Genomic DNA, 24,834 nt, shown 5'->3' with positions numbered 1-24,834 from the left:
TTTTTGTATATCAATGTTAAATAAATAAGTAAATAAATACAAGAATACAACTGTGTTATCTCTTAATAGTGTTTTATTTAAAAGTTCACAATTAGAGCACTTGTTGTAACATAAAACATTTAAAGAGACAAAGGCTTCCCAGAAGGAAGGACTTTTTTTGTAAATAAAAGGAACGGTGCCCTTGTGCTTATAAAGGGTGGAATTCATTAGTACCGTGTGGGACTCAACAGATTAACAGAATCCATCATCTGAAGGGAATGAAAATGACTTCCGAGTTATTCCAAAATCGAAGGAGAGGATGAATAGCACAAATCTGAAGATTTCACTTGGCACAGGTTAAAATCCAATGGAAAACAATAAACAAAAACAACAAAACAAAAGAAAATAACAAAATCTTCTCAGTCTAGTCTACCATCTGCCAAAATATCCCAGAAAACAAAATTACAAGCCAGTATTCTTTAAAGACATCAATACTCTAAAGACCTCTGTCTCATTTCTCAACCTCAGTATCATGAGAGGGGATGACATTATTTTTGTATTAGCCAGATAGGTGAGAACAATTATCAAAAAGAAGCAGTACACAAACATCACGATGGGGGGAATTCATAAATTAAACTACATTTCATTTCATCACATTTTTATAGTATTCCGCCCTGTTAAACTGTCCTGAGTTTGGCAGATACTGTTTAAAAAGAGTGTCTCTAAAGTACACGTTCAGAAGATAGAACAGTGGGTTTTCCTACCTTGATCACCATTAATCAGCACCACAGAGTGTTTGCTGCAAATAAGCACATAGGCAAGCCTAGTCCCTCAAAAACAAAGTATTAACAAATGGATGGAAGAACACGTAACTTAGGAAGGACTCTAAGTAAGGTTTTGAAAAGGCAACAGATATTTTAATTGTGAAAGATACAGCATATTAAGGCATAAGAGGGTAAACTGAAATACAGTGTGGCGTCAATATTTCTCTCTGGGAAACACAGTTGGATATCAGTTCCTTTAGATAAAACGTGGCTCAGGCTGATTTAAGGACAGGGCTGAGGTGTCTGCTACTTTATGCCGCTTTTCCAGCACTGTACTGCCGGTAGTGGAAAAGACTCTTGGAGTCCACCGTGCGAGATTTCTGCACAGCTTCAGCAAAAAGTTTGGTCACCTGGAAACAGAATAGCAGGAATCTTAGCAACCCACACAAGACGAAAGTGAATGCTTAATGAATCGGGAGTGAAAAGTCACAAATGTCCTCCCCCAATTTTCAAAGGGGCATAGGATAAAAGGCATAGAAATGTTTATTTAATGGAACCCTTCTCCTATATCTCAGACCTCACCGGGGGGACTTTCTTCTACCTTTCAGACCTCACCTTGAATAAGCTTATTTCTTCCCCTATAGGTATTAAAACTGACACAGACTCAGGGTTTAAAAAATATATGATGGGCAGAAAGTTAATGAGTCTCAAATCTGTGTTTCTCCCTGTGATAAATTCAGTGGGTCATGTCCAAGTGAAACTAAACCCCAGCCGGGCTCGGTGGCTCAGCCTGTCATCCCGCGCTTTTGGGAGGCTGAGGTGAGTGGATGGCCTGAGCTCACGGGTTCGAGACCCACCTGGGCAGTGAGACCTCATTTCTACAATCAATCAAAAAATCAGCCGGGCATGGTAGCGCATGCCTGTAATTCCGGCTACTCGGAAGGTTGAGGCAAAAGGATGGCCGGAGCCCAGCAGGTCGAGGCTGCGGTGGCCGGGAGCGGCCACTGCACTCCAGTCTGGGTAACAGAGTGAGACTCCGACTCAAAAAAAAAAAAAAAAAAGAGAGACTAAATCCCACACAGTCATTTTCTGTGAATTGGACAAGTCCTTGTATTACATCTGGACCTTCAATTATCATTAACCTGTTGCTTTCACATGGTGACTTTCATTTAGAAATAACGAAATAGAAGTTTGTATCTTCATTCCATGCCACACTATCACCTTTTATACAAAGGATAATTGTATGGTAAGAGGAGAGTCATAGCCATCCGTGGTTTTTGATGATCTCCATTGCTTTATCACCAACTATTCCATTTAGACCATGACCTACCATGACAGCACCACCATTTTAGACTTTATTAAAATGTCCTGTCTATTCTGGATGTTAAGAGGAAGGGAAAAGAGGCTTGTGCATATAATTGATTAATACTCCTAAGGGAGACACAGAAATAAAACCCCTATGCAGCCTATACCTAACGAAAAGAACATACCTGAAAATTAGTAAGGAGAGGGATCCCACTGTCAACGGCTGTTCTCCGAATCACATAATTATCATGGACAAACTTCGTGTTATTATTGGGGAGGTTAATCACAAGGTCAATGCTGCCATCTCTAATCAATCTGGAAGAATAAATAAAATAAATGAAAATGTGCATTTTATACACATTTTATAATTGGTTTTTTTAGAAAGCTAGCAAATTGCTGCCTTGGCAATTCAAGTCAATGCTATACTGAGTTGACTTCCACCTGCCCTCTGCTATTTCTAAGTGGATGTTGTAATTACACTTATTTTTTATTATAATTTCTATTGTGTCCATAAAAGAATGCAGGTGCAAGCCTAACTAATACGATGCAAAGGTTTGTTTCTCTTTAAAATGATATCTGTTCTTTGTAGGAACTGGTAATTTGATAGGTTTTTACTTATTTTTTTACAGAGGTGATCCCTCCAGCATTGAAGACCCTTCCACCCTCTGCCCCCACTTGCCACATGAGCTCTACTGCCTGCTTAGTAGTGCTAATTATTACTTTACAAAACCCTAAAGTCAGGGCATTATAACATCCTTGGAAGTCTCGAAGGTATGAACACAAAGCCATTCTTTTATTAATTTGATAACGATTTATATGTTGACTTCTGAAGAGCCCTAACAAAATAATATATTGCATAGGATTTGGTACGATGTGATCATTCAGTAGGTCATGATGTCCTGAAATAGCCGAGAATTATTTCCTATGCACTTACGTCACATAGATCAGTAACTGTTGTGAGGGTGTTCCTGAGGGTACACATGGTCTGCTGAAATTGTCTTACAAACTCTAAAGATGACATAGTCTAAGTCATAAAAATCTGCTTGATCAAGGAACAGCCATTGGATATCATCATCATAATGTACAGTTTCCTGCAGGTAGCAAATATCCAATAAACTGATCCATTGATGCATAATCTCACGGAAACGCAGTTGATCAATCTTATACTTGATGCATATTACAGAAACACACAATATAAGTTTGACATGAAATACAAAGTGGTGCATTACACTCTCCATGCCCTTACTTGTTTCCATCAAGGAAAGCATTCTTACTAAGTGGTATTTTGAAAGATGTCCCATATGACCATGTACATATTTGACAGTATGTGCCCTATGGTGATCGAGATTGAAACTTTAGACCCACAAATTTATTTTTAAATTAGTTGACCAAGACTTTTAAAAGACTTGCAATTGAGTAAGGTCAAATATGCAAGTACTAGTTCTTAAAGTTAATCCTCTAAATTATCTCAGAAAACAATCTGCCTAGTTCTTACTTTCTGATGGAAGAGAGGCTGGGATTCTGTCCTTCCTGAGATGGCCATGCCACTGGGGTGGCAGGAACATTGTTAGCATTGAGCCAGTCCGATGTGGCTTCCGTGGCAAAGAGCTGCATTTAAAATGGAAAAATTGGTTATCATACGACATAGATTTTTTGTTTCTCTGGAGCCTGCTGGAACACAGGTGTCATTTAAAACATAAAGCAGACAATATTGGTAAACATCAGAATAAATATGGTATGATAGAGACTTGGACTCAGAATCTGGAGGCACGGACACTTTAAATATTTTTTAAATTATTTGTAGTGAGGAAAAATTTAAGAACCTCAATTGTAACTGGTTTTATATTTTAATACTTACATATTTAATAGTAACTTAAGAATAATAAATTTAGAATTAATAATAATTTCCTAGAATTTTTTTTTAGTTGGGGTTTCAATCTGTCACCCAGACTAGAGCGCAGTAGCGTGATTACAGTTCACCACATATTCAGCCTCCCAGAATCAGACAATCCTTCCACCTCAGCCTCCTGAATAGCTGGGACTACAGGCATGCACCATTATGCCAGGCTTATTATTATTATTATTATTATTATTAGATGAAGTCTTGTTGTGTTGCCCAGGCTAGTCTTGAACTCCTGGTCTTAAAGGGTTCCTCCTGCCTCAGCCTCCCAAAATGCTGGGATTATAGACCTGAGCCACTGCACACAGCCAGTTTATCAGATATGTGATTTTTAAAATTTCAGAATTATTTTTGTCTGATAATTTATTGTTATCAGGTCAGCAATGGCCACAGGCCTACCCTGAGCCTTGGGAATAATTTTGCTTTACTGAACCAGGATTTCTGTGTAAAACTGTAAAGTTTTGCCTATGACTGTAATAGCTGGAAACTGATTTCATATGAAAACAGAAAAAAAGCAAAATAAAACATATGGAAATGCACTGGAACTTTGTCCCAATTAAAATTCAGCTAAGCAGTTTTTAGCTTGCAAATTCTATTGAGTTTGTGGTAATTTTGTTACAAATTAAAAAGTCTTTCTAATTATTTTACTCTATTCAAGTTTTGAAACTACCAAGTTAGCTAAACCTGTCAGGTCAAAAGAACATATCTTGGACTATTTACTTTTCACGTTTCTGCAAGATTGTGCTTTGTGGACAGGTTTCAATGTTGACAGAAAACAAGTTTAAAAATTAATATAACATACCTTGAAACCTTCATTGTGTAATTGCTCAGCCACTCCAAGGAATCTTGGACGGAATGATTGCTGAAAAAGAATTTAACAAAATTCACTTTTTTGGTATACATGCTCTTTATTTAGTCATATGCAATATGGTATTCCTTTATACTATCATAAAGGACAATGCCATATCTTGACAGGTGATTTATATTCAAACATAACAGTTTTAATACTTTTACTTTCCTCTAGTGAGTATGAGTTGTTCATTATATTCCAATATAGATGACTTCCATCCACAGGGTTGTGCTCTCTGCTTTTCACCTTGTCCCCAACTCCCTTCATTCCCTATTTAATCCACTTACAGTCTTGGCCTGCAAGTTCAGGTCCACCCCAGTTCAGCCTGGATCCTTTTCTGGTCAGGGAGACTTTAAAAGACAACTGGGTTTGGAGCCCAGAATCAAATAGGCTGGCTGGTTTGCCTATTCAACCAACTATGATTGCTGAATTCTAATTTTGTGCTGCCTTCAATAACTAGGCCCATGTCCTAATAGTTCATGCACAAGTCCCTGCAATAACTCAATCATCTGGAATTCAATTTTGCCTTTACTCTCAGCAAGAAAAAGTTGTGCTTAAAGAATGAGCCCTAGAATCATTAAGCTGCATTACAAATCCTGGCTTTGCCATTCACTAGAAGTGTGTGCTTGGAAAAGTTAGTCTTCACTTCTTTATTTCTAACAGTGATGACAGTAATAGTCTTCCAACTTCTCAAGGTTCCATCCTTCATTAAACTGTGTGATTCTCAGCATCTTACTTAACCTCTCTATGACGTAGTCTCCTCATCTGTTAAACAGGAATAGTAATAGACTCTGTGTTATTATGAGTGCTCAATAAGCTAATTTAGAAGTAAGCCTACTTAAATGTTAGTGCTTCAATTTAGCACAGTTACTGGTTCATTAATAGCTCTCAATAAATACTAATTAGTATTATTAAAATAATAATTTTTTTTCAGCCTCCCAGATACTAGATTCTTCCCCCGTATCCTGGTTTCCAAGCCTGGGTTCCTGTACCAAGTATTGCATATACAGCCCAACCAGCTTCCTCCTCATTTCTTTGTATTTCATTTCCCCACAGGCTTCTATAATGATCCATCTTACTGTTCAAATATTTGCCTATGGCTGTGTTCTTCACAGAACCCCGGCTGAACCTCTCTAGTGTCCAGGCCCTGTCTTCTCTGAATTCCTTCCCATTGCTATCAGGGGTACCTAAGTTCTGAACATACCTCCTGGAACAAGAGATAGAATTTGCAAGACACTGGACAGGATGAAATTTAAAAAAAAACAAAAAACTGAGTGATCTACCCAAAGATCAAACCCTGACCTTGACTTTATTGACATGAGTTTTTGAGTAACTGAGCTACGGTATTTTAAATCACAAACAGTTAAAAGCATGCCTATTTGTCTTTAAATGGGAACATTTGTGTGGTTTCCCTTTTAAACAGATAGCATAAACATCAGTTTTAAACAGATGACATAAGTTGTTTACTTTAGTTAAAAAAAAAAAGGCTTGCAATCTATTTAGAAACTTATTAGTGACAGTTGAAAAAATAATAAATATGATTTTATTTCAGAATCAGAAACAAAGAATTGTAATAACAAAACATACAAGTTTCTTGTACAATTTGGATAGTGTTTAGCTCACAACTTTTCCTAATATTTATTTGCAGAAGATTTCTGAGAACAGATCTAAATCCTAGGGAAAACCTGGCGACAATTCAAATATAAAATTCTCTCAGATTCTGGCCCTCTCAATCACAGAACTGCAGTTTTATAAGAGGAAACTATTGGCAAACAGAAAAAGATAAATGCAACTAGATGAATCTCAGCTAAGGCAGGCTCAGGGGTTACTCATGACTGACTTATAGAACATGAATTGTAACCATGCCTGGGATAGTAGCTTTTTATTTCCACTTAGACCAAACAGGAGGAAACGAGTTTAGATGCAAGAAACTCATGGCTAGACATAAAAAAATAAAATAAAATAAACAAGTAACAAATTATAGAATAGTTCTTGGTGACATCAGAACAAGTTAATGAGGCATGTAGCAGTCTCTTTAAGAAAAAGTTAGGCAGAAGGATAGGACAATAGGTCATGTTTAATTCTGCTTAAAAAGCAAGGGGCCAAATTAGATGGCTTATGACATTTTTTTCATGTTTTAAGATCCTTGATATGTAGCAAACACACATGAAATACCCAAAATGAACTTGTGAATTTTGTTAAATCCCCCTAATATGAAACACTACCTTGTGACCTTCTGCTAAACACAAAACAGACTCAACGATGTATAAATCACATTAGAAGACTCAACATAAAGGTGTCCACCACACACAAATTGATACATTAATCATGCACTAGCTATTTTCAATCTCTTAAACTTTCACCTAGCAAAAAAGGAATGGGCAATATTGTGATCACAATCATAAGTGATAACACAGCATTTAATCAGGTTTCGAAAGTACCATTTCTCAAGTATGTACACTGGTTCTCAAAAATGTGGTCCCGGAGGAAGCAGCATCAGCATCACCTGGGAACTTGTTAAAAATAAGAGAATTTGGACCCCACCCCAGATCTACTGAATCAGACACTCTGGGAGTGGATCCCAGCAATCTGTTGTTTCAGAAACCTTCCAGGTGATTTTGATGCACACTGAAGTTTAGGAATGGAAGAAAACAGGAGATAGAAAGATAATTCTTCACTCATTTTGTAATTTGAGGTCAAGATGCATTAACCTTGGTCAAAGTCACAATGAAAAATGTTGAGGGAGGAATACTAGAATGTAATCCTTTTTCTCTGTCATTTTAAAGTAAAATAAGTCAGTAAGTTCTCCAAAACCTGCAGACATCGGGCAGAACCTCATTATGGAGCTGTTTCAGTGTTGTCCCCCAAATGGAAAAGATAAATATCCAACATGACAATATTGACAGTTCCCAGCCAGAGACCCACTCTGCCTTCTGGTCTGGGGTGCTGGCTTCCATAGGCACATTATAAACTTCTATCAAACATGTATTGAACACTTGTGACACATAAAACAGCCTCTCTACAAAAAGAAATTACAGCTGTCAGCTTGCATCTGAGTAGCCTCAGATTTAAAAGCTGATTGAAAATACCTTTGTAAGAAGCCATTTGTTACTAAAGGTGAAAAGTACAAGCTGATTTATTTTCTTGGAAATGTTTATAAAGAAGACAGTCCTGTAAAAGTGAAATATATGTATATTTCCTTCCATGATCACTTTCACATGAATCCAACCTCTGGCTGCAGAAAAGAAAGCAGAGTTAATATTCTGTGCTGCCTATGGATTCTTACGGGGATGCCTGGACTGATGACTATGGTTGGTCCTAATGATTCTGTGTGGAAGAGAAAAGGTTATTCATGACACTTGGAATTGTCTTTTCAAATAGAATGCTTGCTTTGTGTTTTTGAGCTATACTGAAGTGCAGATGTCAGGTTGGTGCTTGCCACGCCACAAGCATCACTGAATAGCCCAATCAGAGGGGAAAAAATAGCCAGTGCTCTTGATCTACACTCTAGAGTCAATCATTTATTGTTAAAGGGTGTTCCAGAAAACTTCAAAACAAGGCAGATTGCCTACTCATAGCCGCTAAAAATAAATCCTAATGCAACAAAGGGTGGCTGGAAATACTGCAGGAAGATCAAAGATGATTTTGTTGCCACATAAACCTGCATTATGCCTTTCTGATATTAAAAATGCCTTGGTAAAGACACAGTGCATGTATTAGCTATATTGATGAGAATCCTTGGACAGAATCTACATCTCGATCCTGTGTTCTTCTTAAGTCCTAGTTACACATGATTGGTGTTATTAACATTTCAAACATCCCAGGTACCTTGACCCAGAGGATTTAACTTTGGAAGGCCAGAAACAGAGAGTCTGTATGTGCAAAGGAGTAGGTTGGGAGTAAGAAAATAAATAAAATGTTAGGAAAAAATGCCATCTAATAAGTTCGCATGTGTTCACACATGTACACACACAGGCAAGCGCACATGATCTACCTGCTAAGTATGGAGAAGGGGCTGAAACCTGTCAGTAATAACAGACTATTTGAAATAGGTACTAAGCGTCCACTGATAAGAAAAACTCAGAGTCCTTTTTCCTCCACTCCATATTTCTCTGCTCCTCCAATTTCTCTTGCGACTTCTTGTGCAAAATTAACAAGTCAAGGTATCTTCACTAAAGTCTTCTACTCAGAGCAGGTATTTGGGTCAGGTGAGGCGATGAAGAGAAAAGACTTTCACCTCAAATAAGCGGGATAAATATCGACCATCCTCCCCAATTACTCTTGAAGGAATAGTAAAGCCAATGGACGAAGCCAGCTACCAAGGCTCTTCTGTAAGTGATGTCTACACAGAACAAACGATTACCTCAAGAAATCAAAATGCAGGCAGGAACTTTCTCTCTTAGAACTTCATCACAGAACTCTTCCTCAACCAGACACCTTCCATTGGATTTACTAGCCTTAGCCCCTGTTTATATACTCACCATACTACTTTATGCCCCTTTCAGTTCTGACTTCACATATTTGAAATAGCTTATATAAGTTCTTCTGACTAAGTAGGAGCATGTTAAATAAAATGTTTTTTTAAAAGTACAGTATTTCCTAAAGCATGGAACCCAAAATTACTTACGTTGCTTCACAGAAGTTTCTACAAAGCTTGAGAAAATGTTGGGATGAGATTTGGTATCATCCTAAGAAGTAGTCCAGTAAGTTTGAAGATATTAACTCTCTAGTTAGTATATCCTGTCATATTTTTTCAGTTTTATTTATCAGATTAAGCATTTAAAAAAAAACACTCACTATGAATAAAAATTGTCCGCCTAGTAATGGAGAGATTCAACATTAATTGTTGGGATGGCATAATTGTTTTCTTGCCTCCCACTTACAATAAGACAGAAAATGATTCTAGTCTATCTTTGGAGGTTCAGAGTTCTACAGATCAATTTTGCCACAGTAGAAATATTTTATTAAGTATGATTTTATTAAATATTTCTTTTAAAATGTTTTAACCTATATGTGTGTGTGTGTGTGTATGTGTATGTATTTCATCTCTAGCATTATGCTCTCATGCACAGAAAGTTCTTAGCAATAACTCATGTAGCTGCTAGAATATTAATTTCTTTACAAAGGAGCACATTCAAAGATAAAATGTTAATGGGTAACACTTATTATTTTTTTAAAAAAACTTCACTTCCTCACAAAACCCTTTTTTCCTTACAAAGCAAAAATGTGTTCACCCATGCCAACATTACACAAATACTTTACAGGGATCAAATTAATTTTTGCTTCACCTTTCCCTGCAGCCCTGGAACCAAACAAGGCACAATTTTATACACCACTGCCTTCTTAAACTGGCATTTTAAAATGTTAGCACTATTATGATTAGATGTGGCGGTGTAGACTAAGGGCATGGTCTCCTCTGAATGCCCCCAGGTCTCACATTAAACTTTAAGCCATAACTGAAAGTTGGGCAAATATTCTCATACTTGGGACTTAATAATACTTAATACCCATTTATAACGTGATGAGTCTCTCATATGGTGTGATTTGTCTCTAAACTGCCATTAAGTTTCACAATTGCAAGTCATCTTGTCACCCTCCGGTCTATCTATTTACCATCGTCCTTCTGGCACCTTTCTGAAGTAAAACCTCAAGTTACTCTTTGCAGAAACTTCTCCAAAGCCCCTACCTGTCCAGTCTCCAGAGTCTAATTTACTAATATTAAGACACCCTAATGAGACGGCATCTATAATAATCACCCACTGGCTTGAGAATACCTCTACTGTTCTAATTATATTTTTATTGATTTTCATGTAACCATGCAGGGTTAGAGCTTATTAAAAGCACAGCAGGGGTGTTATATAAGATCATCATTGTTTTTATAGGACCCAAGAATTACTAATCTCAAATAAAAGCAAATGACCAGTTGGGAAGCATCTAGTATTTTTTTTTTTTTTCAGAAAATTTGTAAACAGTACAGCTTTCACAGTTTTGCAATAATCAATCCAAACAGTAATAGCAGTTTCCTGTCTATCACTTTTCCCTAAGATTATGCTTGTCTTACAATAGTAAATCAATAATGCCTTTTTGTTAAATAAAGATATTCATTCATAATTATCTCACCCTACTTTGACCTAGAAGGCTTACCAAATAATATTTTAAGATTTTCCACAGTATACCATGGGATAAGCTGACTTTCTTAGTTCATTAAGTCACTAAACCTTCAGAAACTTTTGACCTGAAGCTTTAGGTTGAGAAAGTTTTTCAAATAATGGCCATGCCTTATTTAACTTTGACTTCTTGGCACATAATAGAGATTGAATATAAATAACTGAATGAATAAAAGGAAGGAAGGAATGGTGGTCAGGAGAGGACAGATCTGATTGCAGTTTGAGAAATGCTGGATTTTAGTCATCCAGAGAGAGGTATCCAGCAAATTGTCAAAATATGAGATGGCTGAGGTTGAAGATTTAAAAGTGCTAGTTATGTAGATAGAAGAGTAGATACTCTAGACACTGATGAGCTCACAAGGGGGGAAATCAAGAGACAGAGAAAGGAGCTGAGACCCAGCCTTATTGAATGCCTATGTTCAGGGGCTAAGCTGGAAGAGCTAAGAGTGAAACACATTGAAAGATGTAACCAAAAGAAGGGAGACTCCTTTTAAGACACCCCAGATCCCATTCAAAACGAATACCCCTTCACCAGAGACTCTTTATTTCTATCTGTATTTTATTATTTTGTTTTTGCATTAGCTTCTGCAACAAGTGAAGGCAAACATCAGGGACCAAACAGAGAACAAATGTCCATTCTTTCTATAAGTTGCTGTAAGTGGAACATAAAATAAATCTTCCCTCTTCTCTATCACAACGAAAGTCCCCACCTCACCCACTCACCACTCACCGTGTGTGACCACAGCTTGCACACAGCCACATACCACTTACCTGGATGCCAATCAGGATTCCTTTCTGGGGTATCTTAAATCCTGTGGAAAGCATTGCCTTTAGGAAGGCTGTGTGAATACCTTCACCAAAGCAAGCCACCTGTTTAGGAATAAATGAAAAAAATGAAATAGAGGAAGCAAATAGTAGTCAATCACCCTTACAAAAAAAAATATTTTTGTGCACACACACACATACACAAACACAAATGGAAAGCACTTTTCTCATAGACTTCTTCTTTAGATTTTATTAATGTTGTCCAAAGACCATGCAGACTGAATCCAGGAATTAAAAGGTTGGCCAGGGCAAATGTATCTTATGTTTTTAATTAAGTATAATGAATGAATAAGCAATTCCTTCTCTATCCAACAGCACTCAGTGGAGCAACATAACTGGATTCTACTGTGAGTTATTTGGAAACAAATCATAGCTTCTGGTCCATAACGTGGTGAGTTTCTGAATATTAACATGACTTACTGTTTAAATAACAGTACATGTCATATACACCATGCAGCAGGGCGTGAATTCATAGGTCTGTAGCAGGAATGTGTAACCGCTGATCAATTGTTTTGGAGTCATTTATACAGCTTATGAGAAAGCCTTCCGAGAAACCCAACAGCCCCACAGAAATCTCAAAGGAACTTGTTCTTTTTAAAAATCATTTTCATGAAACAAACCAAAATATCCTGCTACCGAATACCACAGCCATATTGTGAAAAAAGCAATTCCAAACTAGTATATATGCTGGAGTACACAGAAGCTTCACCTAGGGTAATTGGGGTAATTGTACTACAATATAAGTACAAGTCAAATACCCAATGAAATTATAGACCAAATGGTATATTAAATATGATGGGAGTCAATTCCAACATGTACATCATCATTTGGCTCAGTAAATACCATAGAGAGCTAAAGTCCTTCCTTAAGCAAATGACTCCCTTTCTGCACCAAGAAAGTTCTCATGACTATAACTTTCAGTCAATCACCAGTACCTGCTGCTTTTCCACAGTGAACATTTTACTCAGTCAAGTACTGGCCAACTACTTAAGTAAGATCAACCTAAGTTAATAACAGGCATCAGATTTTACTGAACAGGATTGGGCCATCCCATCCTAAATCCAGATACAACAACAACAACAACAACACAGAAGAGCTTTTAGTAATTTTCTACAGAACCACAGAAGGTAGTCAAATGTTCCATTATAGATTAGAATTAACATTCTCACTTTACTACTAGAAAAATAATATATCCCTCACTTATATTAGTAGCTAGAGGTTTATTTAATCCTACAACAAGTAGATCTGAAAATATCTCTTTGAAGCATGGTTGTGATTTTACTAAGTTCGAATTATTATTATTCTGATTTGAGTTACAAAACAGACCTTGTCACATTAAAGTTTATGACACTTGGAAATATGGCTCTTTCAAATAAAGGAAGAATAATTATTTTTCTTTATACTTCAGAAACAGATCTAACAAAGGGGAAGCTGAATTTCTAATTATTTTATATTTCAATAGCTTCAATAATAAATGTATGGAGGCAGAATGAACCCAAGCACTGAAAAAAAAATTCGTGACTAGAGCAAACAGAGTGAAGAAAAATAGATCTCTCCCTGATCTGAACCCTGGGCCAGCTGAAATCAGCACCACTGCTTGTGATCATGGGATCAAGATGAACCTGGAGAATGTCTCATAAACTGACTGGAAATGTCACGTAGTGCTCTCATTTAAGAGTTAAGGTGCTCTCATCTATTAAATTAAAAGAAGTAACAAAAGGGCTAAGAATTCCCTTTCTAAGAGTCCAAAGACAAACGAGATAGCCATTTATTCCTCTTTGCCTGCCTTCTTGTCTTACTTGGCTTCTCACCACAGATCTTTGCTTGTAACCAGGCAACCATATAAAACATCACGTATTTGTTGCAATTAAATATCTTCCCCTTTCAGGTTATCCTTAATACCAAGAGAGGAAACAATGATGCCTCGCAGTCTGATGTTGCCACTCCGGTGTGCACTGATGAGAATCTGAAGGTTGTATCTAGTGAGTCTGTCAAGGGCTAGGTGATTCATAACATGTCCTGACACTGACACGTAGAGAACTTTCTAGAATCTGACAGCTCTCTACAAGAAACACATTTCACATTCCTAAAGAAACCTTTAGCTGACACAGTCCCAACACAAGTGAAGAGGGACATCCAGTGGCCAGTCCCATTATCGTTTTCAGATAATCCCCAAGAGGTTAAAAGAGGTCCTGGAATTTTGCATGTATCTGCAGATACGCAGGTCTATGATCTCTCTAACACTGTCATTCTACATATTGCTACTAAAAATTCAATTATCTAACTTCATGGTAGGAAGACAAGGAAGGGAGCCCTGTTACAGAGATTAATTTTTTTAAAAATCAAAAGACACAGAAGATATTTACTTAGATGTCTAGAGAAAGATCTGAAATATGTTCTCATGTGGAAATAAATTAGGAACACATGTCTAACATTCCCATGTTGAAATATGTGAGAATTTAGACTCTATTCCAAATAGAAGAAAAAGATTTTTAAAATCCAAAATTTTAAGACCTATGAGACCTACTCTGATAGCAGCAGTTTGTGTTCCCCTTCCTACTTACTATCTTACTTATTTTACTATATTCAGATCATAAAACCATAGATTTCTGAGTAGGTTTAATGAAAGTATCCATGGATCATTAACTGGTTACCTCTCCAGTAGAAGCCATCTCACATCTCAGAATGGGATCTGCATCCCTCAACCGGGGCCAGGAAAACATTGGAGCCTGTCAGAAGAAAGCAGGGAGGAAAAATATGTGAGGGAAAGACTTAAAATGAATGAGAGGATAAATAAGTTTAGTGAATCATCTCTCACAGGATTCATTTAGACTATGGTAGACAGGTTTAAAAAAAAAAATCCCTTTGGTCCATGCATCTAACTTGAAAAATGTCTTTAAAACTCTATTCCAAGAGTTTCTTGAGCCTTTAGCCAAAAACCTAGGTTAAGTAATCACTAATTATTTCTGTAAATAGGGCCCTTGTGTCCAGTCTACACCAGAGTTTCTAATCTGGCCTATGCATATTCTTGTTGGAGTGATTTCAAACAAAGTCTACTGGGCATTGGTCTCCCCAGACACAGAGTTCAAACACATTTTTTTCCTTGATAGGCTTCTGAAACATTTCTTTTTTTGTTCTGATCATTTGAACTTGCAACACATCACCTTGCCAGAAATGGCTGTCTGTAAGCCGACTTCTGAGACATTAAACTGTTGTTGACACCTCTTAAAAGCTTTGCAAAACCTTCTGCTTGGAAACACTTATGCCTAGAACTTTCATATAAACTAGAATATAGTGCCTACTTTTATTTATTTCTTCAATCCAATTGACTAAGAACCAAGCTTTTGTTTCTTGCATGTGTACAATTATCTGATCCAGACTGTTCTGAAATTTATTCTGGCACCCCATCTGAGCTATGATGAGAATCCTAGTTTGGAGTTGTTTCACTTAATTTTAAAAATTAAGATCAATATACAATGATAACAAGAAAAGATATAAACTGGAAAATACAGTGCATTTTTAAAAATGTATCTCCGTCAATATTATTTTTAGTTAAAAATGCATCTCCATCAATATTACTTTTAGTTAAAAATTATGTATGTCTGTCCATATAACAATTTACTGGAAGAAATAAGTACACAATCCTATTTATAATATAATATATACATAGAATTCTCCAGTAGAAAAAATATTTTTCAGTGCTCACTACCTGTTGGTCTCAAAAACTCCTCTCTCTCCCTCTGTAAATATATATATATATATATATATATATATAAAGTTATATATATATATATAACTTTAACCATTTATGTTTGTATTATAATCTCCAGAAATAAAATGCCATCCCCCAACTAACAGTGGCATTCATCTCAATGCACTACAAAATTTAAAGCATCCTAAATTATTAACTGAAACAAAATTAATAAGTATTTTTGATTCATAACTTCAACTTAAAGCTTCTACCATAATAGGCAGAAGTCAGAGTCTCAGTTGAAAAGCAACTATGGTCGAGGTCAGTAGCACATATGGAACTTTTGAAAGTTTCAGAAATAAGTTACTATCACATAAATGTAGCGCAAAATAGAAATTAAATTGATTGTGTTCTTCATCTAATAAATTCAAATATATTTATGTAATATATGAATAGTCCTCATACCTGTTTAGCAAAGGTGTGAAAAGTCAGAATTATAAATACTCTGTATATAATCATACTGAGGCATCCAAAGGAGCACAGTGGCTTTATTAGTAAGATGCGATTTAAAATACACAAATATATTGGAAATGAGTGAACAAACCTTAAATTTTCCCCTCCACTTTCTATAAGGGTGCTGCCAATTTCATCAGCCTCAGAGAACCATACACAGCAACTGCTATCTCAAATTTTCAAATGGAAAAATTGTATCCCCAAAGAAAGTCAGACTAAGTAGGTGGCCAACATGATAGGAATTTAACTAAACCCACAAGGTAACCACTTTTACAAGAGTCGTGTTCCTGAAGACTTGGTGCAGTTAAACAGTGGCACAATTCAAGCCTTGGCCTAACAAAGTACAGTGAGGATTTCCTGGATTAAAAAAAAAATGTGGTACATATACACAAAGGAATATTATGCAGTCACAAAGAAGAACAAAATTATGGACCTCATAGCAACTTGGATGGATTTAGAATCTATAATACTCTGATTTATCACAGAAACAAAGAACTGAGTACCACATGTTCTCACCCATAAGCGGACCCTGAACATTTACCATAGTACTATAAGAAAGGGATTGGCAGTAGCCAGAAGCATAACATCAGTGGGATACTTGATCTTAAACCAGGCAGAGTGGGGACCAAAGGGAGGCCCAAACTTTACCTGTACGATGACCACTTGTATACCTAATCCTGAATTGCCCTCACATCTTTAAAATAAATAAATAACAGAAGAAAAAGAATCTTATGAACAAGTTTATATGAATAAATTTATAAATGTAGTAACTTACAAAAAAAAGTATGTCCAGGATGTCTGTTTACCAACTAAACTGGAAAGATCATGTGCCATCTGCATAAATATGGCTTACAACTTACTCAACTACTAGATTTTGAAGTTATGTGATTCCAGATTTTTTTTTTAAATGCACAGTAGCTCACATATAATTGCCTGTAGTGTAATTGCATTACATTATTCAAAGGAAACATAAATTCCCGTGCAACATTTTAGTAGAAGGTTTTTAAAGTATCAAAATTTTGGGTGACAAATTGTTCTTTCAATTTCACTGGAAGTCATGAAGTGAGTAACACAGTTTTGAAAATGTTACCTTAATTGCAACATAGTCAGCAGGAATTATGGGATGATCCAATGTTGGAAGTGGTTTCTCATCAATGTTCTGTCCAATCATCACCTTGGTGGCCACATCAATGAAGTCCACCCCAAGAGTCTTGGAAACAAAAGGGAAGGATCGAGAAGCTCTCAGGTTACACTCAATCACCTGCAGAGATAAAATTCAAAAAGAAAAAGAGGATGGTGAGAGCCAGTAACAACAATATTAACATTCTCTCTGCCATTTGGTTTCCAGTTATTATGAACTTGGAGCCAGTTCTTGTTTTGCTATCCCTTTCCTTTTCCTATTCACTGCTTAAAGTTTCGGTAACTGGTTTTCTTTCAGTTGGTGTCTTTGAACTCTGACTTTCTTTCATGCCCTTTCTCCAATTCCATCCACACACACTACTGACAGATTTAGTTTAATGCAGACCTCAGAAAAGGACATACCCCTCTTGAAAGACTTTGCTGGATTTCCACTAGTAACAGATTAAGTCTAGTCCCTGAAGATCTTCTATCCTCTTGCCTCAATATGCTTCTCTATTTCCTCTTACACCACTCTCCTGGCCCCAATCATACTTTCAAAGTTCACCTTCCAACGTTTTCCTAGAAAAATGATCTTACTCAACTGAACTAGTCACTGTCTCCAAAAACGTTCTGTTCTCTCACTTTGTAGATGATGTTCTATCAATGTGTGATAGGCTCTCTACTCTCCTTACTGTGTCAAAATCCCAACTATTCTTTAATCTTCCTTGAAGTATTTTATAACCTATCCTAGATCATGAGAATCATGCTCAAATAAATGCTCATGCACACATGGGCACACACACTAGCAAATATGCTCTCACTGCTCTATAATTCCGATACCATTCTATTTGTACATCCACCAAAGTAGTAACTATATTTTACTTTCTATTACAGTTATTGAAAAATGCATCCTCTTCCCCGTTCTCACTAAATGACAAGATCTTTGAGAGAAGAGACTGTGCCTTACATATTTTTGTAGGTACCCTATGACTTCATAGTAGGTAGTAAATCAATATTGTTACTGCTATGGTTTACATGTGATTTGTCCCCGCCAAAACCCATGTTGAAATCTGATCTCTAATGTGGCAAAGCTGGGAGCTGGGCTCAGTGGGGATAGGAGATGAGTTCTTGCTCTCACAGGAATGCATGAATCCCATGAGAGTGGGTTGTTAAAAGGAGTCTGGCTTCCTTGGTTTCTCTCTTGCCACGTGATCTCTGCATGTGCTCATCTGCCTTCCACTTTCTGCCATGAGTGGAAGCAGCAGGAAATCCTTTCTAGATGCCAGTTTTCCAATATTGGACTTTCTAGCCACCAGAATCACAAACCAGATAAACCCCTTTTCTTTACAAATTACCCAGCTTGATGTATTTCGTTATAGCAACACAAAACAGACCAAGACAGTTATTGATTAGTTAAATGAAGTAGACTACATTAATTAGGCATAATCTATTTGATTAACCTTTTTTTTTAGAAAATAGTATCTTCTCCGGACAAGAAGTAAAGCAGAACTTTAGTGCACATAATTTATGACTATACATGCAGTTTATTTCATGTTAGCTACTGCATCCATCTATGATGTATTGTAGATAGCATACAGTGATCTTCTTTCCAGTGGATCCGAGTGCTTTACAAAGCTGTGGCTGACATATCCGTGCCACCAAGAGCCTGTGCCTTCAAACACGGCAGACATTATATGCTGTGCAACATCCCATACTCAAATATGAATGGCTGCGGGGGTCTCAGCTGTTCTGTGGCTGATATTCATAGAAAGGATTACCAGAGGGTGCAAACCAACATGACTTAACACAGCAGTTCTTACCAAGACATCATTTCCTTTGACAAGAAACTGGACATTGAATGGACCAGAGATGGCAAAAGCCTGTGCAATCTTTCGGGTAGCATCCTTCACCTAGATCAAAAGGATAAAGACAGAGTGCTAAAGGGCATGTCTCAGTTAAAAAACAAATTTTGAAAGGCACATTACCTTATGTTTAGATTTCTTTAATTTCTCTATACAGGCAGCTACACGTACGTTAATAACAACAATAATAAGAGGCGCTACCAGACTTCTATTAACACAATAGTTCTAAATAGTCACAAAAGGATAGCACAGAAAAGACAAATAATTTTGCAGTATTATTACAGCTGTCAAATTCCCCCATCTACCTATTATATAACCTGGTTTTACATTGAGGGTTAAATGAAATCCTGGACTAGTTACTTCAGCACCAGAAACTGCAGCCCAAACTCTATATCAATCTAATGACCTACCTGCTGGGAGGTACAAGCCCTAAAATTACATGGTACTGGAAAGAGACCAGAGAGATTTCTTTTATGCTGCTTTTTGGTTACCCTGGACTCTACAAGAGTAGATATTACATTCAGAAGGAAAAAAAGGTGTTTCCCTATGGGGAGGCCCTGCATGCCACATATAGGAATCCCTGTATTCAACCAGAGTCAGAAAGTCCCTAAGCCAAGAGGGGGCACTGATTACAAAAAGCAAGCACTGCTCACTCATTACACTCACCAGAGTGGTTTAGCACCTTAATTGAGTACAAGAGGAAGTAGAGTTGTGGCACATTGAGCTCTGAGAGATCTGGAAAAATCTGAGTTCTGGAGGTCATTTATCCTGGCATGAGAAACTGAAGGGCATCTGAAATCAAGGGACTTTGTTTCTTTTATACTGCTGCTACCTCCACATTCTAGAACAAAGTAAAGCCTTCAGAATTCAGTCCAATATATGACCAGATAGAAACATCTTCTGGATTCTGAAGGCAGGGTCACTGGAGAAGGTCTACTAGAAAGTAGAGCCAGATCTAACATCCCTGAAGTCAAGGGGACCTCCTCAAGGATTATTAAGATGATAGGCTCTAAGTGTACACTTAGCAGTGCATTCTGAGTCCTGAGGCAGAGTTCATCATTCCTCGGTAGTTCTTGAAAGGTGTCTCTCAAAGCTTTGGTCTAGGGAGTCCAATCAAAAAGTACTGGATGGGTGCAAAGGCAAAAGTGGAGAGGGAAAGCGTAGGCTTCAGAAGGTTCCCAAGTGACTGCTACAAACCTTCCTTGCCATTCCTAACTGAAATGCATTGATTTACATGCCCTTCACCTGTGAGCGGCCCTCAACCATTGGAATCTCCTCAGCAAGGTTTCTCTACCCGCTCTTCCCAGTTTGGCAGCAGCAGCATCACCTTAGAACTTGCAGAAAATGCAAATTCTGGGGCCCCACCTAGAGCTACAAAATCAGAACCTGAGAGTGGAGCCCAGTAATCTATATTTTAACAAGCTCCTGACGTGGTTGATGCACACTAAAGTTTGAGAAGCACAGTACGAGCACACATCCAAATGGGCTCAAAAGGACTGTGAAGGAAATCATTACCTTTAAAATACCCAAGTGTCTCAGAGCACAAAAGTTGCCCTCATCATTAAATCTAATCGGCAACATGTCTTACATTGCTACCTAGTTGTTTGTTTGTTTTCCAAATTGAGAGGTTTTTTTTTTATCCCCCTCATCTTTTGCTTTTATCTTTCTACTTTTATTTCTAAGTGTTGACCTTTTCAATGGCTCCTTGGCTGATGGTTTGCGTCGGCAGCATCAGAGTGGCATCTCCTGAGTGGACACCTGCATCTTCAACATGTTCAGAGATGGCATGAGAAATAACCTGGCCAAAAGAAGATTTTAGAAAGAATTGTCAGGCACATACTTCCACAAAGCTTCCTCACCCACCCCTTTGAGCCTAACAGACACCCTAAGCATGGACCAGTTCCTTTGCTAGGTTCCTGATGACGGCAGTAGAAAGAGCAGCACTTACTTACCAGGCCTCTCTGTGCGGGGGCTGATTGCCCCTGGGGGCCGCTGAGAGTGGCTGAGAGCTTACCTCTCTTCCACTAATTAGCAAGGGTATAATTAATAGGAAAAGAATAAAATAAGCCAATTCATATTGACTTTTAGGAACAGGAGAGGATACTACAGCATTTGGGAGGCACTGATGATCTCTTTATCTTCTAGACACTGGAAAATAAAAGATGATAGAAGTAAATATCTACCTAGGGAAATGAATGTAGGTAGATGAGAAAGAAGACGAAGAGCTGATCAAGAGATCTATAAACTGAAGTCTGAGAGAGAAGGAAGACAGAAGGAAAATATTATTGTTCTCTTTTAGAAGGAAACAAAAGCAATGTAAGAATAAATTATACAAGTTTATACTAGTTTGTGACTTAGTTAGGATTTTAAACCTAATTCAGATTCTAAAGTCTATAATCTCAATCACTATAACCTATCTGTCCATAAAATATGTGTCCTTGGGAAATTAGGAAACAGAGTAGGGAAGAATAATTGGGTGGTTGTAAAATACTTCAATAAGTTATGTAGATTTGCTTATCAAATGTATGAGTGACATCTGAGTCTCCACCTTCTGTTGTCATTTATGAGCTCTGTGACCTGGGCAAAGTGCTTTATCTGTTTGGTCCTGGCTTCTGGTAAGATGAGAGTTACAATGATACCTGTCTCATACAATGGCTGTAAGGATAAAAGAGAACACACATGAAGTGTCTCACATGATACCAAACTTGACATATAATAAGAGCTCTTTCGGGGGGGGTAGTGTCTAGAAAAAGGGATATAATCGCCCTACTAAATGAACAATCATAATTTACCGGAAGTCCTACGTTCATTTTCGAGTATGACAGTTTGAAAACTATGTGAATAGCCTGGAACATTTCCCAAAGAAGGAACAGGGGATGGTGTGCAATGGTTGATGTCTGACAGAAGCTTAGGGCAAGCGCATACCCTGGCAACCTACAGCCTGATCAGGTCAACAGACCAGCATTACTTTACCAGAACAACATAGAAAGAGTAAGAATGTCTCTAGGCCAGGCTTACTGTCTCAACTTACAAATAGGTACAATCACCTTCCTCTTATTTTATATCTCAATCTTCAAATGCTTAAAATCTTAAAAAGGAGAGAGATTACACTTGTGCTCAGAAATTCAGGAAGTCAGGGATAAGAGTTCCAGGGAAGCAAACCTTATTTCAAGGAAAAGAATACTTGAGATGTCAAAAAAAACAACAACAAACAAAACCACAATACATATCTCATATCTCATATCTCACAATATGTTGTGCTTTGTATCACTGAAGAATTTAAAAGACCACAGATGACCACCTTCCAGGGATGCTGTAAGGAAAATTCCTGTCCTGGGCTGGAGGGCTGGAATAAATTGTCTCTTAGATGCTTCAACTCAAGATTATATGATTCTGTGGTAAGTACACACCACTACAATTGTTGAAAAAAAACTGGATGGAAAAAAAAGAAAAGTTTTAACATCTTCTGTAGTGTCTTGAAGAACTTGAAAAGCAGAAGATGAAGGCTAACATCTTAGTTTTTCCTTAAAACAAATAAAATGGCATGAACTCCCTACAACATAACTCCTTATATTTTAAGATAAATCACAAATGCCTTAGTAACACAACTAGAAAACTAAAGTTAAACATTCTTCACATTTTCATTTCTCCCTGAAGTTGGCAGCCTTCCTTATATTAGCATACAAGTATGATATGGTAAGCCAATTTTATGTTATTATCCTTATTCACTCTACTCTGGTTTTTTCCTTTATTAACCCAATAAAAAGAAGAAGGGTGGAAAATGAAAAAAGAAGAAAAAAAACAGGGATTCAATTAGGAACTTCAGAAAGAAAAGTATTGGCTGTTTTCATAATATCCACTGAAACATAAAAGGAAAACCACAGACAAAAGAAAATGAGAGAGAAAAATCTATTCAAAAAGAATGATGAGTACAGGATGATAATTAATTTTGAATATCATCAAAGGGAAATTCTAACAGTATGAAACACAGGAAATATGATATCCATGACACATCAACTGAATTATCAGAGAATTTGATTTTTTTTTTATTATCTGAGCAGGTCCTCTACTGGTATTGGAGAACTGTTTTATTGATATCATAAATTCTAATAGGCAAATATTTCAAGACTGTTAAGGGCAAAAAGTTGATGGGAAAATGGGAATGGAAAAGATGGGAATAAAACACTTACCCTTCCATCTTTGCCAACAGCATCCATTTCTACTTCCCGGGCTCCCTCAACAAATTTTGTCAGCACCACTGGGTGCTCCTGTCACCAAGGAAAATAGAGAGACAGAACTTTTAGTTTTATACATATAGCGTCAGTTAAGTCCTGTCCCTTAAGCAGACATCAGGGTGATACTTGTTTAAATAATTCATGGTTAAATGTACCTCACAAACTCATTAGCCAATTTGTGCCATGAGAACAGGATCATCCTCTGCTTACAATGAGAGGCAGAGGGTTTTTCTCCAACCTTGAGTGCTCAGAAAACTGACCATGAGTTCTGAAATCTCAAATATAAGCATCTAGTCTAATTAGAGAAAAGAGGGGGCTAAGGAGGAAACAGAACATGGCTTCTTTCTCTGCCACCAGAATCATGAATATCTCTCTACCTTATCTATAATTATATACTATTGTTGGTCCAGATTCTTTCTCTCTTCCTACCCTCACCTGTTCTAAGCACTGCAAATTCTCCACATGACAATTATAGAAGAAGGAAAGTAGCATTTTATTTTGGTTTTGACAAAATCCTTTGTTAGGAATTGATTTTGTCTTCTATCACTTCTAGAGTATGACGTGTGAAATTGTCAAATCAACCATTTTTCTTTATTAATCTTAAGTCATTCTTTCTTTCTTGGCAGTTTCAGACCCCTCATCATTCTTGTTGTGCTTGCCACACTCAACTCCTCCATGGGCAGGGCTGGGATGCCCTCCACAACCTGACTGCCACTTGCGTTTTTCCAGACTAACCACAAAGTTGACTGAAGACCTCAAAGGTGTACTTATCTTCTCTGTGCCCTGGGCTTCAGCAACCTGGGTCACTTGTTTTCTTAATAGGCCCTGTGTTCACCTGCCCCCATGACTCTCTTACCCACGTGCATGCTATCTCTTTTCCCCAGGTTCATCTTTCAAATCCCAATTCATCCTTCATGCTACCTTCTCTGAATATCTATTTTTCCTCTGACCACAAACCCCTTTGGCCACGATCATCAAACTCATCACTATACATCGTTGGCCTTCTTAAAAACACTTTCTTTCTTTGGTGTCTGTAAATTACATTTTCATGCTTCTTTCTTAGGCTTTGTCATAGTTCTTTCTTTTCCATTCAGGGCCTGAATGTCCTTAAATTCCTCTAGTGTCTGTTTCTTCTACATTCTCTACCACACTGATTGTTTCCATCATCAAATATTTAACTTAAACGATGTGCTATTTATTTCAAAATCTATGTTTACATCACTATTTCTAGCCAAAAGTATTTTAAGTATTATTATTCAAATGATAAATGATATTAAATGGTTTTTGGTTTTGTTTTTGCTTTTTTTTTGAGTTGGAGTCTCACTCTGTCACCCAGACTGGAGTGCAGTGGCCTCGACCTGCTGGGCTCCGGCGATCCTTCCGCCTCAGCCTTCCAAGTAGCCGGAATTACAGGCATGCGCTACCATGCCCGGCTGATTTTTTGATTTATTGTAGAGATGAGGTCTCGCTGCCCAGGCGGGTCTCGAACCCGCGGGCTCAGGCAATCCACTCACCTCAGCCTCCCAAAGGCGTGGGATTACAGGCTGAGTCACCGAGCCCGACTAAATGTCTTTTAATATTAGACATGTTTTTAAAAATACTTTACAAAGTAGACATCCTGTGA

The 24,834-nt window shown here is 37.4% G+C and overlaps 1 protein-coding gene across 1 annotated transcript in view; it reads right to left on the bottom strand.

Moving 5' to 3' along the window:
- Positions 1–874: 874 nt before the first annotated feature.
- CPS1 (carbamoyl-phosphate synthase 1) overlaps positions 875–24,834 on the bottom strand; it is a 116,680-nt gene continuing 92,720 nt past the window's right edge. Inside the window, exons 29-38 of the mRNA XM_008063502.2 lie at positions 23,166–23,243; positions 20,666–20,773; positions 18,934–19,023; positions 17,085–17,255; positions 14,445–14,519; positions 11,737–11,835; positions 4,751–4,810; positions 3,544–3,656; positions 2,234–2,363; positions 875–1,153 (exon numbers count right to left, since the gene is read on the bottom strand). Coding sequence (XP_008061693.1) covers positions 1,055–1,153; positions 2,234–2,363; positions 3,544–3,656; positions 4,751–4,810; positions 11,737–11,835; positions 14,445–14,519; positions 17,085–17,255; positions 18,934–19,023; positions 20,666–20,773; positions 23,166–23,243 — 1,023 coding nt within the window. The 3' untranslated portion in view covers positions 875–1,054. The remainder of the gene's footprint in view (positions 1,154–2,233; positions 2,364–3,543; positions 3,657–4,750; positions 4,811–11,736; positions 11,836–14,444; positions 14,520–17,084; positions 17,256–18,933; positions 19,024–20,665; positions 20,774–23,165; positions 23,244–24,834) is intronic.

This window comes from Carlito syrichta, unplaced genomic scaffold, assembly GCF_000164805.1.
Source record: "Carlito syrichta isolate Samal-C Ts95f unplaced genomic scaffold, Tarsius_syrichta-2.0.1 Scaffold306879, whole genome shotgun sequence".
In the NCBI taxonomy this organism is placed as follows: Eukaryota; Metazoa; Chordata; class Mammalia; order Primates; family Tarsiidae; genus Carlito; species Carlito syrichta.
The sequence above is the reverse complement of the archived record's forward strand: the minus strand, read 5'-3'. Positions and strand labels throughout refer to the sequence as shown.